Below are 21,395 nucleotides of genomic sequence, written 5' to 3' on the forward strand. Positions count from 1 at the left end.
TCAAAAATGTTGGCACGGGGGCAACAAAGGGCTGAAAAAGCAAGAAATTTTTAAACGATTCAGCTGGGAGAACATCTAGCAACTAATTAAGTTAATTGACATCAGGTCTGTAACAAGATTAGCTATAAAAGGGATGTCATAGAGAGGCAGAGTCTCTCAGAAATAAAGATGGGCAGAGGCTCTATAATCTGTGTGCGTAAAAAGATTGTGGAGTACTTTAAAAACAACATTCCTCAATGTCAAATTGCAAAGGCTTTGCAAATCTCATCATCTACAGGGCATAACATCATCAAAAGATTCAGAGAAACTGGAGAAATCTCTGTGCGTAAGGGACAAGGCTGAAGACCTTTGTTGGATGCCCATGGTCTTCGGGCCCTCAGATGACACTGCATCACTCATCGGCATGATTCTGTCATTGACATTACTAAATGGGCCCAGGAGTACTTCCAGAAACCACTGTCGGTAAACACAATCACAATGCCAACTAAAGCTCTATCATGCTAAAAGGAAGCCATATGTGTCAGGGTTCTGTCACTTCGGTCTAGTGTTATTCATGGTTTTGTGACAGAGCCCTGACACTCCCATCATGTCCTGTTTTATGTGAGTGCGCGGCTTCGAGTGTGCTTGAGCCGTGCGCTCTCTCGTCTGCGTGCCTTGTTTCGTGTTGGAGCGTGGTGTTCGGATCCCGGCTCTCATGTCTTGAGTTTCGGTTTTGTGTCGGGGTTTGGACACTTGCGTTCCATGTTCTGTCTCGTGTGAGTGTGCAGTCTCGAGTTAGCTCGGCCGCGTGCTCTTGTCTACGTGTGTTGTGTTTTGTGTTGCACGCAGTTCGTGTTTTTATCGGCTGCGTGCATTCATGTTATGTCTTGTGCTGTGTGGCACGCAGCTTGTGTTTTTAATTGGCTGCGTGCTTTCATGTTGTCATGTCTTGTGTTCATGTCCTGTTTAGCACATGGTTGGTGATTTGTATTGCTGGCCATGTGCTTGTGTTTTTGTTTTGTGTGAGCACATGGCTTTTGTCTTAGTTTTCTGTGTGCCATGTGCTCTCATGTCAATTGTCTTGACCCCACCCATCTTGTTTCCTGATTATTGGTTAATTTGCCCCACCTGTTTACCTCGTTACCCTCCTCATTTGCTCCCTTTATAATCTTCTTGTGTTTGCAGTCCTGTGCCAGTTCATCATCAATATTCCCATTGAATGTTGTCTGTTCCTGACCTGCCTTGTCTTGCCCTGCCCTGCCTTGCTGCCAGCTGTCCTGTTTTTCCCCTACGGGGTAGTTTTGGTTTGTTTTGTTTATTTTTATTATCAATAAAAAGCCCATTCTCCTGCACCACTGAGTCCTCGCCTCATCCCTTCACCCAAACCCTGACAATATGTGAACATGGTCTAGAAGCGCCGTCGTGTCCTGTGGGCCAAGGCTCATTGAAAATGGACTGTTTCAAAGTGGAAAAATGTTCTATGGTCAGACGAGTCCAAATTTGACATTTTTGTTGGAAATCACGGACGCCGTGTGCTCCGGGCTATAGAGGAGGGAGACCTTCCAGCGTGTCATCAGCGTTCAGTTCAAAATCCTGTATCTCTGATTGTATGGGGGTGCATACGGTATGGGCAGCTTGCATGTTATGGAAGGCATTATGAATGCTGAAAGGTATTTCACGAGTTCACCTTCCCATTCAGCCCTGCCAGATAATGGTAAACAAACTTGGCTTGCTGTCCGCGAAGGAGGCTCGAACCCGAGGTTCGGCTCGAGCTCTGAGTAAGAACCCCCCCTATGATGATACGGTGTGGATGAAAGAGAAGGGATATAAAGGAGGAGAAGGGGTGGTGGAGGGATGCCGGAAGAATTGTCGCTGGAACGGACCAATGACTGCTGCTTGTATACGGTAGCGGTGATTGACAGGACTGGATGATTAGGCTCCTCCCGAACCTGCGTTTGGGAACTTCATTTCACGAGTTTGCCTGCCCATTCAGCCCTGCCAGATAATGGTAAACAAACTTGGCTTTCTGTCGGCGAAGGAGGCTCGAACCCGAGGCTCAGCTCGAGCTCTGAGTAAGAACCCCCCAAAAAAGGTTTATAAAAGACAGCAAGCTGTCGACCAATTGCAAACAATTTGGTGGTAGAGAAATTTTAAAGAATTTGATCATTTCCCCCCCGAAAAACGTATCTGACATGTCGAGGAGAAAAAAGGCTCCTGCGGGAGAGGAGAGAAGATCACTGCTGCGGCAGTGAAGTAATTTTTATTTATTTTTTTGGAGCAATGGGGGCTACGGCGGGAGCGATGGGGAAGAATTCTGCAGCAGAAAAATAAATAAAAGTGATTGATGTGGAGCGAAATTGCTGCTGCTGGGGTGAGCTAATAAGGATTTGTCACTACTGCGGTAGTGACAAAGGAAGATTATATTGTGCTGCGAAGGCTTCGGGGCACAGCAGTAAGTTATTAATAAATTATATGGTGGACAAGCCACTGCTGTGGCAGTGGAAGAGTCAAGAAGAAAAAATTCACTGCTGCGGCAGTGACGTGGTTAAAGATGAGGAGGAGAGAAAGTTGCTGCTGCGGCAGCGGCATATTGAAGGGTTAAGGCTAAAAGGGATACGTATCGTGCTACTGGGCATGCACACATCAATATTTATTTTTATTTATTTATTTTTTTTCTTCACACTGTACAACAATTACTATTCTGTCATTATTGTAAGGGGCAGGTTTAGGGTTGGGGTAGGTCTAGAGGTTAATAAAACACAATCTAATAGGTAGAAAATTAAATTTCATTGTTAGTTTTCGGTCAGAGCTGTATCCCTTCTAACCACAAGAATATTGAAGGTTAGGAATTGTTGTTGTTCTTCATTTTTTTATTGGCGGTTTGCATTCTTAAGTAGAGCATTACCGCCATCTACTGTGGTTAATGGATCAGAGACTTACAGTATATCCCTATTTCCCAGACCTATCAGGACTCGAGCTTTCAATGTTGCTGCGTGTTCAGCTCCTCCATCTATAGCCCAAGTCCCTCACAGCCCAGAGAAGGGGAATAATAATAATAATAATAATAATAATAATAATCATTCTCTGAATTAAATGAGTACGTTTTTGAAATTGTATTAATGGACTATGACCTCCTACTGGATTCAAAAGCTCTGTTAAATGTTAAATGCTGTCCACCATTCTTCTGTAGTGTGTCAATTAGTTTACCTCTTTCCTCTCTATATCTATTACACTGGACAAGTACATGTCCCACTATTTCTCTAACTCCGCACCAATCACACTGTCCTGTTGGATGTTTTCCTATTGTATGCAATGTTGAATTAAGTCCTGTGTGCCCCAACCTTAGCCTATAAAGAATACAATCCTCCTTCCTTCTTAGGTTAGGAGTTTGCTGCAAGTCCTGTGGGACAACTCGCTGCTTCTATTTCTGCAAAATTGAGAGCGAGTGGAGTTTAATGATTAACTAAGAACAGGTGCGTGCCATTTTGAGTTGCAGCATCTATGCAGAAAGAATGGCTGGAATACTGGTTTGCTGGAATGCCTGATCTGGTCAGGACTGATTAGGTGTTTTTTAAAAGCAATGTCTGGAGATGGGGCTATTGTTGTCATCTGCGAAAGGTGGGAGACTGAATCTGAGAACTTCTGTGAGCTAAGCATTGGGGGCAGTGGTGGAGGTAACGAATTACAACTACTCACGTTACTGTAATTGAGTAGTTTTTTCGGGTACTTGTACTTTTTTGAGTATATTTTTAAAGCTGTACTTTTACTTGTACTTAAGTACAAATTGAGCAAAATAATCTACTTCATTACTTTTAAAATCATAGTTTGTTACTGAGTACGCCCACAATTTGAATTGATATTCAAACCTTTCACGAAACTTCAGTAGCTAATAAAGATATCCGATCGTAAACGGACCAATAAAAGCCCTGATAACTGAACTGGGTCCCGGGAAAAGCCGCTGCAGCAGGTGAAGAGCAGCTGATCGGACAGTGAGGGAGCTCAGCGTGATTTATGGACTCAAAAGTTTGGAGAAACAAACTACATGGTAGCGTTATCATAAACATCTATATTTTGATACCGGTATTGAAATATCTGACACGGTTCCATTACTCATTCTCCACAGTATCTACTGTATATACACCGATACACATCCTCTCAGACAGCGAGTTTGACACGCATCAGCCTCCTGTCAGTTACTGAGTCTGAATGTCCGCGGGGGATTGCAGGTATTCCGCATAGTTTTAATCATTTCCATGCAAATGTGGCGAGCGCTTTATTGTAACATGAGAACAGTCATGTAGTCGCAGAAAACTGGAAGCGAGCTTTCAAATAGGCCTGACTTATACAAATGAACTGCTTGTTCTCTCACTCCGATATTGTGCGCAGACTGTGTGCTATCGCAATCTCTCCTTGCTTTTAAAGTAGAAATTATTTCTCTTTGCTCCTAGATTAGACTTTGTCGAAAGTTATCAACCATTCAGAATAGATCCACGCCTGACCGATGGGAAAAGCTACTGGAAATCTTATTGTTTGTTAGTGAAATACACCAGAAAGTCTTCCAACAATCAAAGATGGAACTTTAATTTCTTTACAATGTAAGTTTATGCTAGAAATGTTTCGGAATGGGATATTTGTCTGATTTGTACATATAAACATCCTAGTCTGTTTAACTGCATCACTACATTGTACAGACATTACAGGTCAAAGCCATCTGATGTTCCATTTATCTAGCCTAAATAAATAGGCCTAAAATATATGGCTCTTAAATCACTGCTTATAAAAATTTAGTGTTGTCATATTTCGAATACCTCAACTGAATTGAGGTCATTTGTTTTATAATTTTATTACTGACCGCACTTGTCATTTTTTTTGTAAATTCAATTCAGTTTGAAAATCAAATTTGAAATCAAGCTTCCTTGTGCTGTAAGCTTTTGCAACAAAGTTACCCTATTTTAAAGACACAAATACACAGAATGAGCAAATGTTTAAGATTAAAATTTTTGGAATGGTAATTGATCAATATTTATATGTATGTACATAAAGGCCTATATTAAAATCTGTTCATCATATAAAGCGAATGTGTCTTTTTAGAAGACTAAAAAGTTAAACCAGTTTCAAAGCTTGAAATAATGATTGCCTTGAAAAAATGGATGGACAAATTATTTTTTTAAATATTAAAATATCTATATGGCAGTATACAGTAAGTTGTAGTTTTGCCAATGGTATTGGAAAAGATTAGTCGTCATGAAATCAAAATGACCCTACTTACTTTTTAGTGCACATTACTAGTCTTGTGGTGAACAATTAAACCGTGCAAGTCAATACACTGGGAAAAAAATTGTCTGCCATCGTAATCTTTAATCAGAAACTGAAAAATTTGCTTCTGCTCTGGAATGGCGTCTCGCTCTGATGACGTCAGTTTGAAGGCTTGGGGAGAATCCTCTTGTTAAATCATGAAGTAAGGATTGCTGTTTCTGGGTCAGTGCCTCTACTTATTTCACTTGAGAATACTATCTCAACAACCATTTAATAGCACTATTTAATTAATATTACATATTTAATAAAGGTTAGGGTTATAATTTTTCAGTATTACATGACATCGTGGGTGTATATTAGCACAGTTTGGTGTTTTTTGGGGGTGTCTGGCAGAGCATTAGGACCCAGTTTTGGTGAAGCATGATGTCAGACGTAACAAGCAGATATTCTTAGCCACTCCTATCCAACCGTGAATCTGCTCTGAGCAAGAGGTGGAGTATTCAATATCCAATATTCCACTTCAGTCAATAAGATAAAAGTGGATTTTGTTCAAAGTAGCTATTATCCACATAGATCTTTGATATGAATAAATTTTTTTTTTCCATTAAATAACAACGGCTAAAAAGTAACTAGTAACTAGTACTCGGAGTAGTTTTTGAGACGAGTACTTTATACTTTTACTTAAGTACTGTTTTGGCACCAGTACTTTTACTTGTAATTGAGTATTATTTCAGCAATGTAACAGTACTTGAGTACAAATTTTCAGTACTCTTTCCACCACTGATTGGGGGACTATAAAGGCAGGTGAGGGGCTAACGAACGAGAAGGATCCTGTGGGAGAAGAGTGAGAAATCACTGCTGCGGCAGTGATATAGAAAGAAAATAATTTAATGGAGGAGAGGTCACTGCTCTTGCAATTCGAAGAAAATATATATGAAGTTTTAGTCAGGGTTTAGTATGTCTGTTCGATCAAGACCAGAATAAAAACTTGAGGAACTGCATTAGTTCGGCAGAACTTGATTTGCATTTGATGAAACAATAGACTACAGTGAAGTTGTCCCGATGGAAGAAAAATTCTTTGGAGGCCAGATTACTGGATAGTGGACATGACGAGTGGAGGGAGAAATGTCTGCTGCTGTAGAACAGAGTAATGAAGTGATGTAATGCGGTAAAGTAACGTGAGATATCAAGTACTGATAATACAGAGAGTACAGAAGAGAGAGAGAGAGAGAGCACGGGAGAGAGAGGGAGCGCTCACGCAAGAGAGTAGAGTGTAATTGCAGTATTTACACATTAGCTAACCACAACCTGTTAAGAAACATCAGAGAATCACATCACCTTAATTAAAAGGGGTCGAAGCCTAGAAGCGCATCTAAATAGTTAACAAGCGGTACTTGTAAGATATTAAACCAGAGATACATTCATACACCAGAATGTGAGCGTTTAGAACTTAACTAATACAAATAATGAGTGGTAACTAGGCTAATATAATAAAGAAGCATACAAACAACACATGCATATACCAGATACATTTGTAATTGATTAATTATAGTCTAAATAAAGAAAATGTCTCTATGTGTGTGTGTGTTATGTGCATTGTAATCGTGGAGGTAGTCCACTGGTCTAGTCAGGCCGTTGGTCATTTACTCCTCTTTGGAATGTGTTTGAAGTTTGATGGGGAAACCAGAGAGAGCTGATCTGTTTAGCCTCTTCTTGATAGTGGTAAAACCATTTAAATTTAGCACCCATATACAGTACATGTAGATGGTGGGGCCAGGTCTGTAATTTATATGCAAATGAGAATGACAGGATCAATGCTGTAACTGTTTCCTCCTTGCAACCGAAACATGACTTCTATCCACACAACATAAGGGACATCTTGTCTGGATGCTGCTACTATCTGAAGTGTGTCATGTGCATCGATTATTTAAGAAAGAATCCTTAACCTCACATAAGGTAATATTTCATTGTTCCACTACTCATCAATTATACAAACTTGAGATCCAGTATCCCACAATGCTGTTGTTTTAACTCCATGGATATAACAGATAATGAGACGTTGTTTTCCCACAAAAGCGGCCACACTCAGTGATTTGCTTGAATTTGTTCTCATTGTGGCACTTAATTCTTTCACATCTTTATGCCCTTTCTGTTGGCAGTCTTTCTTGTGTCTACCCCAGTGATGAGCCTGACATAACTGGGAGCAATAAAGAGCTTTGTGGCAGGATGTGCATACTCGTGAATTATGGCCACCTCCCTTCATCCCACTCTCCGAGCATTGTTGATGGGACTCTAACATCTGGCTGGTTACTCCCTGTCCCGTGGAAGTAAACTTCTCTCGTTTAAATGAGCATCCCTGGACGAGCTTACTACCCTTACTCTACAGCCTGCAAAGAAATGCTCACTGCTTCCACATCAGTAGCAGAGGGTGCAATAATTGCCAGTGTCACTCTGCTGACAGTTGAAGCATCTTCTTCGTTAACTTCTTGTCTGGGTGGAAAGATGGTGTGGTGCAAATCCTTGCTGGAACTGATCTGTTCTCCCTCTCTGTCTTGGATTGTAATTGGGCCACTGTACAATGCTGGACTGCAGTTTTCTTTTTGTTTTGACTCTCTGTTTCAGTCATGCATACAAGATTTAATTTAACAAACAACAGCTCATCACTCATATCTGTTTGTTGCAGGTATGGCTTCAGATCCCCTCTGATGTACTCATTTTGCAGACCGGTAAGAACTGTATGCAGAAGCATATTTTGCTCTAGAATGGAGTCATATTTGAGACTAGACTCAGCTTCCTGTGATGCAAATCGAATCTTCTGCCTAATATCTAAAACACGCATTAAAAAGTTCTGGGGAGTCCTTAAAGTCTTGGACTTCCCGACATCAGTTGCTTGTATAGCTCTGTGGCGCCCCTCTCCTGGTAATGTGAGCGAAGGATCCTTCTCAAGGTAGGCAGTGTTAAGTTTGCTCTAGATAGCTGCGTAGCTGCATGCAGGTACAATGGCTTTAATGACTGCATGGACTTTTTCGTGTTCAGGGACATTCTTCTTTATTCCGCTCTCAATTTGATGGGCCAAACTGGAAAAACTAAGTTTATCTTTCTGCCCTGTTTCCCAAATCTGACCAGATATTTTGAACTCCCTTTGTCAGATAAGTGTTTAAGATCTTTTGTTGAGACACTGGCCTGAAATTTCTTTTTGACTAACTGTCTGTACTTCCTGTTTAGGTTCACCCTCTTTTGACTGCAATGATAACTGTAAAGCTAATTGGAGTGCTTCAATTTGTTTTTGCAATTTTTCTTGCTCTGACATCTGAGTTACATGCAATTCCTTTTGCTATTGCTTTTGACAAATTAATTTCAGTGATTCTGTCTTTAAGGTTAAGGAAAAAAGACATACCCTGGTATTCAAGTTCCTCTACCTTATCTCTTTCAATATACTTTACAATATGTGCCATTAGAAATGAGCGACTTTTTCCCAAAACATTATGTCTTTGCGTCCCGACAAAATTTTGAAAGTCACATACTGCAATCAGACGATAACTGTTGATTGAGTAAAGTGTCCCCACTACTTCAAGTCTTCCAGTGTGTTCATGATGGTTGTGGATAAGTGGTCAGTATCAGTGTAAAGCAGAATGTCTACTTGGCTGGGAAGAACTCACAGCTCTCCTGGTTGGGTGAGGAACCTCAGATTACTCGCACTTCTGCCCGTCCGGTTGTGAGACTACTGTACACCGCCGACCTCCTATCGCGGTGGTTGTGGTTGCAAGGTAGGATGTCATCATATGGCACAACATCGATCGGCAGGACCAGGGACCATCCATCCTGGCTGGGGCCTCCAAAATGTTGCGCCCTCAACACTGGTGAGGGAAGATATTAAAGTCAATAAAGACACAGGACACACCGCTGCTGCTTCACCTTCTGAGTCTGTGTATTGTCTGTGCATTTTGAAAATATTTCTGCACTTTCATATATCAGTAATCGTATAACATAAGACCATCTCTTCAGTCAAAGTCATAATATACAGAAAAAAACAGTTACTCACATACAGCTTCTCATCAGGTGCTGTTTCCACCAATTAAACATATAATTTCAATGAACACTTGTAATAAAATGGAAATACTAATATATAGCTTACAGTCTCATCAGGTGCTGTTTCCACCAATTAAACATAATTTCAAGGAACACTTGTAATACAATGTACATTCTAATATATAGCTTACAGTATAAAACACATGTATAAAATGTATTTTCATGACAATTTATACATTTTATACCTGGTGAGGGAAGGTATTACAGTTAATAAAGACACAGGACACACCGCTGCTGCTTCACCTTCTGAGTCTGTGTATTGTGTGAGCAGCGCACCCCCTCCGCCAGCAGGTGAATAAGTCCCAAGACAAAAGTAGTCAAATAATCGATCGTCTGTAAAAATCCCACAGCAAGAAATATGGTAACACTTTATTTCGATAGTCCACTTCAGATATTCTACTAACAGTAACTAACTTTTCAACTACATATCAACTAGCAGTCATTAGAGTATTAGTAGACTGTCTACTTAATAACTTCTAACACTTTATTTTGATGGGTCCGCAACATACAACATACTGACTATGAGAAACATTAAGTATATGTCAACTTATTCTACTAACCCTAAACCTAACCTAACAGTCTACTCTTAGAGTTAGTAGACATATGGTTGCAAATGAATGAGAATTGTTGACATGTAGTTACAAACTTACTTATAGTTAGTATGTCTAAAGTAGACTATCAAAATAAATCTTAAATATAAATTGCAAATATTCACAAAGACCATACACAGTCTGCATTAACGACACTCACTTTATATATTTTAATATATGATATATTTTGATTACAATAATTATTTCCTTCTCTTTTTCTTTATTAATTGTAACAACTACATGTTCCAGGTGTTCATGTGTGATTTTAGTAATTTACAGAAATACAGATATGAGCTGTGTCATCTGAAGTTGCAGCCTGCAAATAGTATCCTAGAGAATGAAATATGACTGATGTAAAAAAAAAAGAAAAAAAAAAAGGGTGTAAATTTGCATAATTGATGATAAAGGTGGGGTTTCTTGTTTCTCATTTATGATGTCAAATGAGGCAGGAGCAGCACTCCCTGTAGTTAGTTGCTTTTGCATTTTGTAAGTATGAAAAATGAAAGAATTAAAAATAAAGAATGAAACATATATCTGTCTTTAAGAATGCTTTATTAATGCAAAAACACAAAATAAAACAGAAAAGCAACGGGAAAGAAAATAAGCAAAGGTTACAGATATATCATCTAGCAGATGAAAGACTATATTAGACTACATTGGGGCTATTTTTCGTGCATAAAGGATGGATTTGAGATGCAGGTCACAGCATCGTCAGCTTTCCATAAGTACACTTATTAGAGTTATTGAGAGCTAATTCAAGCCTCTGCATATCTTTAATCAGAACACCATTTCTTGAGCTGAAAATATCAGCCAGAGGGGCAGCCATGGGAGAAGGTCTATATTCATTACACTGAGGGCCCTGCAGACTGGGAGCACATTTCACTTCATAGGTAAAAAAGAAGGTGCCATATTTAAAAATGCAAATATCACGCATAACTCCACTTCTAAGATCAAAAGAGCATTTACCAAGGAAATCACTGTTCCAGGAGCTGTCTGCATCATATACTTCAAAAGTTAGTTTATTGGCCATTCTGATCTTAATAGGACCAAACTCAAATGTTTCTGGCCAGCGTGGATTATTATCATCATTAATGGTCTCAGTGCGCTTGATTTGTTTGTCATATGCAACAGTTACAGTGCCATCTGTTTGTGTAAATGTATCTCCGTACAGACCTTTGGCTCTGAGATTGTAGACTTTCAGGGTCGCAAGTCCTCTTGCAGCTGGACAGCAGTTAGATGTTATGACTTGACTACTTTCACAAACACAAGCACATCGGTCTCTTGGGCTGCACTTCCTGCCAATCTTGCAAGGCTCAGAGCAAACCTTCATGAGAGCATTTTGAATGATGTATTCTTCAACACCTTTCTTTAGTCCTTTCCTTGCCGGGTGTTTAGCACTCAGTAAGAAATGGAGGGGTTTCAGAGAGTAATGCACAATGTCAGGGATACTCTTCAAAGACTCAAGCCATTTTTTAAGGGAATTTGGGTGTGATGAACCAGAAAAAAGCAGATCTTCTCCATTTATGTTTCCTCCGATAATCTCTGTCTGACGCTCATTGAACATGGAGCTGAACATTTCATTTGTGCCCATCTTTTTCTTCTGTTCTTGACAAAAATGCGCCTCTGCCTTCACAGTTGCTATATAGTATGAAGCAGAGGCTTCTACATCCAAACAGTCCTTCACTGCAGTATCTGTAAGTCCACTCATTGCTGCCTGACAGCTTTTGATGGCTGTTACTGCTTTCATTTGCCCTCCTAACTTGACACTTGTGGTATAGTGAGTGCCATATGTTGAGATCAGGTTGCGGTAGGCGTCTGGATCGTAGGATGCAGGGAGTGATTTGATTGCTTCAAGAAACTCTGCATGAAGAGGAGGATTTTCAGCAACACGATATCTGTAAAGAACAGTAACCATGTTTGAATTCAATGTGATAAAAGAGGGAGCGATTTGCAATTAAAGTTTTTGTTTATTTTCATAGTCATCTTTTTAACAGTATGAGTGAGGAAAAATAACCCAGCTGTCTCACCTGTAAAAGTCGCATGCAACTTCATGTTTGGTGAAGCTGTATTTGTCGTCTTTTGATTTAGCCATTGCAAATTTTGCTTCCCTGGAATGAGTGCTTCCAACCGCAGCTCCAACAGCCTTCACATCTATACCAACTTTCCAGCTGACCGAGAGTGCTGATGATGAATCATTGACCAGTGCTTCACTTGATTCAAAGATCTGACTGGAGACTTTCATTGAACACTTTGGCAAGGTCCTCCAGTCTACAACTGCTGCTGGTAGCTTCTGTTTTATTCCATTTAAATAATCATTTTTTGCCAAGTTACATGTGCCATTTCCTAAATCCCATTTTTCCATGTTGATAACGTAAGAACCTTTTCGCTCCAGGGTCACAACATCAAATCCCTCTCCAGCAAGATTGTGTCCTGGAACAAAGGGAGCATCCTCACACTCTTTTGATGGACTTATATAATCCTCTCCAGAAATGGTCGTGAGAAGCAATGCCCAGAAAACAAGGTAAACCTTCAACTGCCCCATGATCTGTCATGAGATAGAAACATTTCTGTCAAATCATTCTGGATGTAAAAAGTAACATCAAATGAACAATGACACAGAATTGTAACTTTAAAATTGTTATAAAAGTAACAATACTATTACGTCTAAATGACAAACATTCTAGCAAATAATATAATTACATTTGTTCCTATAAAATCATAACTATTAATTTGATGATTTTCCTTAAATTCACAGAAGAGTTGAATAGAAGAGTTAAGAAATATATCATGAAACATATTCTCTCGCTAACCTGTCTCCTTGTATGATGGCTGTGTGATTGTGGTTGTCAGGTTTGTGATAGATATATATAAATAAATATATGCTATGACGTGGCTATGACAATTCTTCTGATGATTAATACATTGTGTGGGAACAAAAAAGAACATTTATTTTCAGGTTCATAGATGTGTCAATTACATCTGCAAATGGATGGTAGTGTTGTCAGACTGTGTCTCAGCGTCTTGTGTTTCCCCTCCTCTTGTGACCGTATTTGGAATTCCTGTCCGTGTCCTAGTTTATGCCTTCATTAGTTAATCAGTTCCCAGCCCTGTGTCATTAATTATCTCGTTTCCTAGTATTCTTAAGTCCTGTGTTGAGTCTTAGATTGTCTACGTTGTCAGTTTGTGTATGTCAATGGTAGTTATCGTTAATAAAGTCTGTTGTTCCACGTCTCCGTGTTTCCCTGGCCTCGACGATGCCCCGTGACAAGTGTTAACAAATGCACAGTTATATCGTGTCCTTGGAAGGGGGAAGAATCATGGACTAACAGCATAAATGCAATGCACAACATTTCCCCCGTTCTTACTCTTGTGTCCCGAATGATATGGGCACAAGGAACACAATTAACATGTACCACTTCTATATTAAAGGAGTCATGATATGAGAAATTAAATTTCCCTTGATCTTTTGGAATATAAGGGGTCTTTGTTTTCCTGGTTACTGGTTTGCTGGTCCCCAGCATGGGATGCTGGTTGCTGGTCCCCAGCATGGTAATCAGGTGTGCTGGTGGACCAGCGTAAGGTATGTTTTGCATGCTGGGACCAGCCTGGGATGCTGGTGTGCTGGTGGACCAGCATTGTTGTCTTTTGGGTGCTGGTATGATCCCAGTAAGACCACAACAAACAAGCACTACTCAGTTTTCATATGGTCCTGATCTATAGAGTGTAAAAGTAACACTGAAGCAGTGTTGTAGTTAGTGAAATAAAGTAGATTCACTCTACAAGTGATGACTGAGCATAAGCGATGACACCTACGGTTAATAAGCAGACTCACTGAGAATAAGAGGAATGGCAAGAACAGAAAAAAAAGTGAAGAGGTGAGCTGAAACACATCAACTACTTACGGCCACACAGCCTTAGATGAAATCAGTATCTCACCAGAGGATTATTAAACAACTGCAAAAAAGAAAATTACCATATTCACTTATTGCAAACCAGTTTGGCTTTATTTCTTTCATATGGTACATGCACAAAGGTTGCAAAAGTCTGTTACCATCAGAGTTGTGTACATGGACTCTGGACTTGGACTCAGATTCGGACTGCAATTGAGAATGAACTTGGACTTGGATGGACTCAGGTGGACTCAGATGGACTTTTCTGGACTGCACTAGGCGGTTTAGCGAATCACAACACACTGGGCCAGCTAATCAATCTGAGCCCATTGCGTATTTCTGAGGGAGGGGCTTCATATGTCAGGGATCTCCCCTGACAGCCTTGTCTGTCTTATCTTTGTTTCATGTTTCTATGTTTGTTTTGTGTTTGAGCACATGGCTCTGTCTTTGTTGTTGTCTGCCATGTGCTCCTCCTGTCCTGCCTCCTTGTTACCTGTTACCACGCCCCCTTGTTTAGTCCTTGTGGAGTCCTTGTTTGTCTGAATGTTGTCACATGTCCCTCTCGTTCTCTTCTTGTTTGTCTGAGTGTTGTCACCTGCCCCTCATGTGTCTGTCCTCGTTTGTCTGAATGTTCTCACCTGTTCCTCATGTTCTCTGCTCCTTTATATTGTGCTCCCTTTCTCTCTTGTGTTGTCAGTTTGTTGATTCTAACCTGTTGTGCTTACGTGTCTGTTTGCTAGCTTGTGTACCCTTTTGTCATACTGAATATACCCTGCTTAGCTGTTAGTTGTATTTTGTCTTTTGTCAGTTCAGTTCAGTACAGTCCAGTCTTGTCCTGTCCGGTCCTGCCGGCTGAGCTTCTGGGCTGCCTCCTCCATCTGCCACACAGCTAGTCCTGTGCTGTGCCTGTGAGATCACTGGTGTGGAGTGGCTGCACCGCATGTTCCTGGCAGACCACCGCTGCCTTCCTCTGGTCATCACCTGCATAGTCCCTTCTTTGGCCTACAGCCATCCGGGGCTGGACCCTACGGCCTCGCTCTCAGCCTGCCTGACTTCTAGTCCGATTCCCTGCCTATTGTTTGGACGGTGTTCACTCCCCACCTCACCCTCTCTTGTCTTGTCTGCGAGTCTGTTCAATAAAACTGTTTACACATTCTGTATTTGAGTCCTCCCTCCAGATCCTTGACATCATAAAACCAGGAAGTCATCAGAGCATTCACATGAGAAGGGACAGAGCAGTGTAGAAAAAAGGTGAATTATTTGAAAAATGTGTATTTTTAAAAATGAAGCATGAACACATGTTAGACTGCACCCCATAAACACAATCAAGCCAAAAAAAAAGCAATCAACCACCCCTTTAACCAAAATATAACACGAACAATGACAAAGTTGTGACAATAGCATTGTTATAAAATTAACAATATTGTAACTTATACAAATGAAAAACATGATAAAAGCAGTTTCCCGGAACATAACTTCCCTCAAAGAAATTCATAGGAATGCTTCCTCCGTGTAAATTTCCAGCAGTTTAAACTCAGTACAAAACTGGGCTTGTTTGTAAATCCACAGTAGCTGGAACCCAGTTTGGGCCATTTCCATTGTTCTGTGCTAGCACTTGTGAGCCTACAGTTTCTTTTATCTTTTCTGGTTTAAGCAACTTAAAATGTTGTCCTCAGTTCCCAACTGAACAGCAGGTAAGCTGGTAAAAAAAAACTGCTTTATGTGGCATACTATAGTAGCTCAGTAAGAAGCTATAATGCTAAGACATTAACGAAGTGTGCTCTGTCGTAGCAAAGCTTTCAAAGCATGTTACGTGGTAACCTTTCTGTGAGACCATTTGTTGCAAGTTGGTACACTACATACAGTAAGCTTTTTCCTAAATTTGTCCATCAGTTCCTGGCCACCAAAAATAACTCCTGGTGATCTCTTTCATGCAGGGACCTCCACACTGTCCTGTGTGTAGCTTCATGACCTCAAGAGAGGTATGATTTCACATCCTGGTCACTCTCACCTTTGTCATGATGTTTTCCATGATCCTGAATAGCACAGGTTCACAGCACTGGGCCAATGTGTGAAACAAGAACATTTCAGCCACAGGTGTGACTTTTATCCTGTCAGAGATCCTGCCAGTCTGGACAGTCTGTCTGCAATGCAATTGACTTTATGTGTTTATGTGTTTTTGACTAACATTGTACATGATGTGAGTACAGTTAACTATTTAGGTTTGTACATTAGCACGGACTCGCTAACTTTAACATTAGTTAGTTTTAGCCAGAGATACCTTGCTGAAGCACAAGATGACATTAATGTTCTGCTTCAGCAGATGAAAAAATTTAAATTAATGAGAGTATGACAACCAGAAAATTATACTGAATAATAAAATAAATTTCCATATTCCATTGTCCATCCTTTCAGGATATCTGGAATCCGTGTTACAAGCACCTACATTTTTGTAGCACAAACACCATCAAACCAATGAGAGCTTCAGATCTTCCAATTATACCCATCCCCAAGCAACTGATACTCAACTGCCATTGGCTAATCTGCATTCGATGGGAGGGGCCTAGTTGGTCAATTCCGATTCTTTGGTACTTGATGTCATTGGTGTGTGCAGACAACACCTTTGGATCCGATATGCAGTGATATGCCATTATAAAATTGAGTGTTCGATGATCTATCAGCAAAGCAAGTTTCAAAAAGATGAATGCACAATGCTCAATGCGTTTCTTTCATTCTGTGCACAATTTGGCTGTGTTTTACTCAGACTCCTTAAAGCAAATGCAGTTGGTCTCTCCTGACCATTTTCCATGATGTGGGTCAAGACAGCTCCCACACCATTTAGAGAAGTGGCATTGTCTGAGATCATGACAACTAGATGAGCCGAGATCCCCCACAAAGACCTTGTGGCACTGGCACAGATCCTCAGTGAAGACAACAAGAACCAGGCATTTCCTCTGCACAGACCCACTATGGTCAACCCTGATCTTCAAGCAGAGGGAACTGATTAAATATTCTGAATGATATCAGTCCATAATTCTAATCTGTGATGCAGCCTATATTTGAACCATGTTTGTTTGTCCGGCCAGAGAAGAACTGGGTTCCTTGCCACTGTTGCCTTTTGGATTGCTTAGTTGGGGGCACTTAATATTTCACAGTATTACTGACTTTTATGCTGCCTTCACATGCTATCGGAAATTTCCCACTTCTGAAGTTGTAATCTGAGTTCGTCAAATGCTTTGGTGTCGTGAAGAACAAAAACCATGGTGAACGGCCTATTCATTCTTTCCTGTTTCTTGGGGAAATTTTTATTAAAGCCAAATTAGAAGATATTTAGTCATTATCCAACAGGTTTTGAATAACATGTAGCGTCCCATTCATTGGTAGCCATAGAAACATCTATATAGTATTCAGCCGGCTGAATATTCCTAAATTTTGGTCAAATAAATACAATTTTCGCTGTGTTCAGTACATACAATATGCAGTAAATGGTTGTTTATATATGTAAATATACATGACTGTAACGGCAGGAGAAAGTAATATAGATGTTGTGAGAAAATGAATAAAACTTTACAGTACTACTGCTACGATTCTCTCCGCTGCCATATTTAAAGTTTATGGCTCGCCAAACTAGGAAACTCGGGTATCAAAATTATCTCAGTTTCTCAGTTGTAAATACGACTAGGAAGGCCGTTCATATCCAATTTCAGGCTAGGTATTTATGATAATTCAAACTCGTATTTATGATAATTCCGATAGCATGTGAAGGCAGCATAATACACTGACACTACTGGTTGAAAAATGAACGGAGATGAATGATGACATTGTAGGGAGTTAAATTATTTCCTTTATGAAAATAACTCCTCGTGAAGCCAAAACTTAGGAACTCTTACAATGCAAATGTCAGGCCACAAAACAAACTCTTCAATCAGGCTTTGATCTCTTTGTGAAGCCAAACACCCAGGAACCCCTACAATGCAAATGTCATGCCACAAGACAATAAAGTCACTTATATTATGGGAAATATTGGAAACTTAAGTGAATTCTGTACCTCTGTTGTGGATGGTCTCCTTTCAAAACCTGATAAACATTGCTCTACAGGTGTGACCATTTGGGGCACGAGAACAGCTCCTACTGAGGCTTCTCATCCCCCATACACAGATCTAATCTGTTTTGGGGCAGAGAATAAATGTTTATGGGCCTTTTGTTCTGGTAGTATTTAAGGGAAAGTTGCAAATCAGTCAGGGCGATTTGTAGCCAGATCAGCCCGTAGTGTGGAGGGTATTTAATATGTTCCATACTATGTATCTTCTTCTTGAAGCCAGGTAAACATTTTATTCTTAGATTCATCTTTGAACAACTGATGTTATGTATTTTCTTATTTTTGAATTGGCTTCTTATTGTTTTATTATGTAATTGGCAAGATACGTTTACCTGACTAATAATAAATTGTTATATTTGACTTATTCTGACCTCCTCTGAAATAATTATTTTCAGTAGATTAGAGTTGTAGTCTAGTGTTTCCACAAATCTGCGTCCAGGACAGATCATACTGAAGTACCAATGAATGAAGCGGGGGCTCGTCATTAGCGATCTTCTGATTTCTGTCTGTCACTGACTTAACAAGTTACAGTTTTCGTGATTATAGAAAAAATACACTTTTTATTATGTGCTAGCAGAGTGCAGCCTATTTAAAGGTATTATAGTCACCCTGTATCCTCTGAGTAAGATCGACTGGCGAGTTTGTGCCGTGCATTCGCAGTTGGCCAGTGAATTGCTAAGCTACACTAGGTCGCTAATAAACGAATAATTGAAAGTATGGGATTTTCGGAATAATCAAATATCTAAGTTAATGTACAATCGATATCTGTGATCAGTTTAATTATAAATATTATCTAAGTTTAATGATCACTTGAAATTGGAGTCAGATCAAGCACGGAGTTAGACTAAAATTGAAACTAAATCTAGATAAACTCAGAAGCGCAAGTAAAAGACCGAACACGCATTAAACCTTCGACCAGGCCGCTGGATTCCGTTGTTTGGACTAGCAGGTGGATCCTTACAACATTAAACTCATTCCATAATGTATTACTTTACAGAGTTATTGATCCAAACTGAATTAACAATGAACTGATTTCAACTGAATAGTGAGAGCTTACTTTTGTAATTTTAGAGATGCTTTACTGCAGAATTTAATTCTATTTGTATCACTGAATCATTATTTTCCTGTTTATTAGGGGTGTAACGATACGCGTATCATGTATTGAACGGTTCACGGGCAATTCCAAATGGAAGTGATCATCCCTATCCCCTTGGAGTGGGGACTTTGGAATGAGCAGGGCACATGCGTGTCATTACGTAGTCCAGGCATCCTCAAATCTGGCCCACTCCTGCAGAGTTTAGCTCTAACCCTAATCAAACACACCTGAGCATGCTAATCAGAGTCTTCAAGATCATTAGAAAATCACAGGTAGTTTGATCAGGGTTGGAGCTAAACTCTGCAGCGGATTGGCCCTCCAGGGAAAGATTTGAGGAACCCTGATGTAGTTGTTTGGAATGCACTTGGTGAAGGGAGCGTAATTTCCTCATTATCTTCAGCTGCAGATTCGCTGACGGACACCGGCATAAAAAAAAATACATTTTACATTTTACAAAGTTATATATATAAATTATTATGCACCAAGTGCACTCCAAACGACTACATAATGACACGCACGTGCCCTGCTCACTCCAAAGTCCCCACTTCAAGGGATAGGGATGATCACTTTCTTGGAAGTGCCCGTGAACCGTTCGATACACGATACGCGTATCGTTACACCCCTACTGTTTATCACTTTAAAGCTGGTCTGTATTGTATAATCATTAAAACAGAAACACTGCTCATTGTATAAACAGTCATTTCCAAGTTTGAGGGGAAAAATATAAGTTACACTTTATTTTGATAGTCCACTTTAGACATTCTACTAACTATAAGTAACTTTGTAACTACTGTATATATATATATATATATATATATATATATATATATATATATATATATATATATATATTAGGGATGTCAACGTTAACGCGTTAACGCATGCGATTAATCTAAAAAAAATTAGCGTGTTAATATTTTTTTTACGCAAATGACCTCAACTTCTTCCCGTCATCGCAGCGCGGAAGGTTATCTATCATTGTGTGATGAGGGTACAGCACCAGTGTTGCCAGGGTAACGGTAAGGGCAGGGTAACGGCACAAGTGGGCTATTTTGATTCAAAGTCGTTTTCTGGTGAGATATCTGTACTTTTACTTAAGTTTGGCTTTCAGGTACTTCATCCACCTCTGTTTGTGAGTCCTGAAAACTTACACGTGTGAGTTTGGATATAGAATGCAATTGTTATTCTCATCATTAACCTGTGTGAACTTAACCGTATTAAGGTCTCAAATACAGGACTGAAAACTGTATTCTGTTGCTGTGTGAATGTGGCCTTTTTTTTTTCTTTTTTTTGTTGGTGACAGGAAATATCATTGTTTGTGATGTGATTGAAAATTCCCCTTAAGTGTTTCATGCCTCTGTGGTCACCCATGCTCAGAGTTGTAAGACGAAAAAGGATGACGTCCTTCACTTCTCTGACTTACTTTTGATAAAACCTCAAAAGGGTCAGCTCAATCCAAAATGAAGGCCCACTATGACCTTTATTATAATTTCTGCAATGACCTGACATCAACAGAATTAATTTGACAACAATTTCAGAACCACTTAGCAGTGCCTATTAATAGCTCCCTGATCTTCCCTTGATCTCCCCTCCCCTAGTGCCTAAACCAGATGTTACCTAGGCTATACAGGTCAGTGCAGTATGGCTGCCCCTGACTAAATATTTTTCTAGTTGACTAGTAGTCAAATATACGTGCAATTAGTTGACAAATCACATGTATATATTAATCTAATTACTTAAATATATACTGGGAGGTGGGGAACAAAACCATAATGAGCCTTTAATATAGCCTATTCCACACTCAAGCGCAAACATAAAATTTGCCACAAAGCACTGGCAAAAGTAATGACTATGAATGTGTTGGGGAAAAATAGCAAGGAGATATTTTAATTATTTATTAATAAACTATTGTTTTGTATTGTTCTGAGTCAGTGTGGCTGCAAAGATGTAGCTGACGATGCTTCTCACCATCTCCATAGTAGAGTGGATGTGCCTTCAGGAAGAAATGAAAAATCATGATGAAGTGATTTCAGTGTGTAGTATCAGTACTTTTGACCATTTCAAGCACATTTTAAAAGGATAGTTCACCCAAAAATGAAAATGAAAATGAAAAAGGAAGGGCTGTGGCCTTCAGTGAAACCATTGAGGTTTTTTCCAGGCACAACTGACAGAGCAGGAAAGGCTTTCCTGGTCATAATGGTCACTGGTTGTCAGAATTAGAATCAGAATCAGAGGTTTCAGGGTTTAACACCAAGCATTTCTGAAGACTCTGTTGATCTTCTCCTTGATTCATTTAACTCAAAAGTTAAGAATGTTATTGATGATACTACTCCTGTAAAAGTCAGCAAGAAGAATGGCAGACAAAAAAGCAGTACAGAATATGAAAAGACAATGCA

The 21,395-nt window shown here is 39.7% G+C and overlaps 1 protein-coding gene across 1 annotated transcript; it reads right to left on the bottom strand.

Annotated features, from left to right (window-relative positions):
* Nucleotides 1-10,509: 10,509 nt before the first annotated feature.
* On the bottom strand, nt 10,510-12,845 carry LOC131525730 (perforin-1-like). Its single transcript, XM_058753641.1, has 3 exons — nt 12,725-12,845; nt 11,942-12,459; nt 10,510-11,809 (listed from the first exon to the last, which is right to left on the bottom strand). The coding sequence occupies exons 2-3, from the start codon at nt 12,454-12,456 to the stop codon at nt 10,615-10,617; spliced, it is 1,710 nt and encodes a 569-aa protein (XP_058609624.1). The 5' UTR covers nt 12,457-12,459; nt 12,725-12,845; the 3' UTR covers nt 10,510-10,614.
* Between the last annotated feature and the right edge of the window lie 8,550 nt (nt 12,846-21,395).

The sequence above is a fragment of the Onychostoma macrolepis genome, chromosome 19, assembly GCF_012432095.1.
Source record: "Onychostoma macrolepis isolate SWU-2019 chromosome 19, ASM1243209v1, whole genome shotgun sequence".
NCBI classification, from domain to species: domain Eukaryota; kingdom Metazoa; phylum Chordata; class Actinopteri; order Cypriniformes; family Cyprinidae; genus Onychostoma; species Onychostoma macrolepis.